Raw genomic sequence first — 1,959 nt, forward strand, 5'->3', positions numbered from 1 at the left:
TTTGCTTGTAAATATTATAGTATCTTAAATGATTACTATATATCATAAATAGTGTGAGTAACCTTTTGCTTCTCACCTTATCAACTATATATAAACATCTTTTGTTGGATCAATTTCATTTTTGGAGGCTGTTAGTGACATTTTGCATATGAAATAAAAAAAACTCAATTATTCTTTTGTAACTCAATAATTAATTATTCTTTCGTGTCACTTAGAATTGTTGCAAGTTTAAAAACAATATTTTTTTATTTTGTACCTTAGTATATATATTCCACTTAATATAACATATATAGTTTTATAATAGAATGTTTAAACATGGACGTGACAGTAAGATTGTTTGTGAATGTGTTATTAAGCAAAAGGTGATTTCATTGACAAAGCACATAAGAGAGGAAGCCATTATCAGAGTCTATAACAGCATTCATCCGAGATGTCTATCAATTGCAGAATTGGGTTGTTCTTCAGGACCAAATGCTTTCATTGTAGTGTCTGAAATTATCAAGATTGTGGAGAATCTATGCAAAGAAATGAACCATAAATCTCCAGAGTACAAGGTGTTCATGAATGATCTCCCTGAGAATGATTTCAACAACATTTTCAAGTCCAGTAGCACCTTCGAAGAGAAACTAAGTAATGAAATGAAATCTCAAATTGGTCCATGCTATTTCTATGCGGCTCCTACTTCTTTCTATGGAAGGATTTTCCCTAATCAAACTTTGCATTTTATCCATTCCTCTTCCAGCCTTCATTGGCTATCTAAGGTGAACTCTTTTTTTTATAAGCAAATGAATTAAAGAACGGAACAAGGGGTGTCAACCCGATTACAGGTTATAAGAGTGTTTAATACACATAATAGGATCAATAATGCACCATTGTGCGAAGAAATAGAATTTAGAAGCAACATTGTTAGAAAGCTAAACTCAAGATCTAATCTGGATCAAATTTAAGATTTGGATAAAACTAGGTTGCTTCCCCCTAAAGATGACATCATTCCACATACTCCAAACACACACCAAATCACCGTAAACCACATTATTCTCCATATCAAATTTCATTCATGGTACTTCCACAAAGATGACATTATTCCGCATACACCAAATCACAGTGAACTCTTTTTCATATATTTTTGTTTCAATTTGAATGTTTGTTTATCAAATTTTAGTGTTCTCCACTTCAACCCAACCATTAGGGTTGACAAAGGTCGATGATAAACACTTAAAATTGATAAAAAAAATATTGTAGATTTAAGTTTATTAATATCTTATAGTATTAAATTTTGATTTTTGAATTTTTAATACTTACATCCTTTTTAAGTTTCTTAGGGTTGAGTTTAACTAAACGATTAATTTTATTGATGATAGGTTCCAGAGGGTATAGAGAAAAATAAGGGCAATATTTATATATCCAACACAAGCCCCTTAAACGTTCTCAAGGCTTATTATGAGCAATTTCAAAAAGATTTCTCTTTGTTTCTAAAGTGTCGTGCAGAGGAACTAGTTGAACAGGGTCAAATGTTTCTAACATTACTTGGAAGAAGAAGTGAACATCAATCTACTAAAGAATGTTGCTATATTTGGGAGCTTATGGCTAAAGCTCTTAATGATATGGTCTTGGAGGTTAATATATCTTACTTTCATATAATAATACCCAAATGTAAAGCTCTCAAATGTTTATTTAGTGACATTTGTTCATCTTAAGTATTATAAATTTTTAAAAATAAAAGCTCAGTTTTTTAATTGAAAATATAGATAAACAATTTGGAATATAACTATCCGCATTGTAGTACAAAAGCAAGGATCACTTTTATTAGAGAATTAAATATATCATTTTTAAATTAATAGACACAAATATCTAAACAAAAAAATTATATTTATTAGTTTACCAAAACAAATATATATATAAGAGATATCAATTTACACTCAATTTAAGTTACACTAGTTATACTCAATCTCAGTCATT

At 29.4% G+C, this 1,959-nt stretch overlaps 1 protein-coding gene across 1 annotated transcript in view; it reads left to right on the plus strand.

The window, feature by feature from the left end:
• The first annotated feature begins 305 nt into the window (after window positions 1-305).
• LOC109341898 (salicylate carboxymethyltransferase-like) overlaps window positions 306-1,959 on the plus strand; it is a 2,336-nt gene continuing 682 nt past the window's right edge. The window contains exons 1-2 of the mRNA XM_019579870.1: window positions 306-761; window positions 1,362-1,616. Of these exons, the coding sequence (XP_019435415.1) occupies window positions 306-761; window positions 1,362-1,616 (711 nt within the window). The remainder of the gene's footprint in view (window positions 762-1,361; window positions 1,617-1,959) is intronic.

The sequence above is a fragment of the Lupinus angustifolius genome, unplaced genomic scaffold (assembly GCF_001865875.1).
Source record: "Lupinus angustifolius cultivar Tanjil unplaced genomic scaffold, LupAngTanjil_v1.0 Scaffold_838, whole genome shotgun sequence".
In the NCBI taxonomy this organism is placed as follows: Eukaryota; Viridiplantae; Streptophyta; class Magnoliopsida; order Fabales; family Fabaceae; genus Lupinus; species Lupinus angustifolius.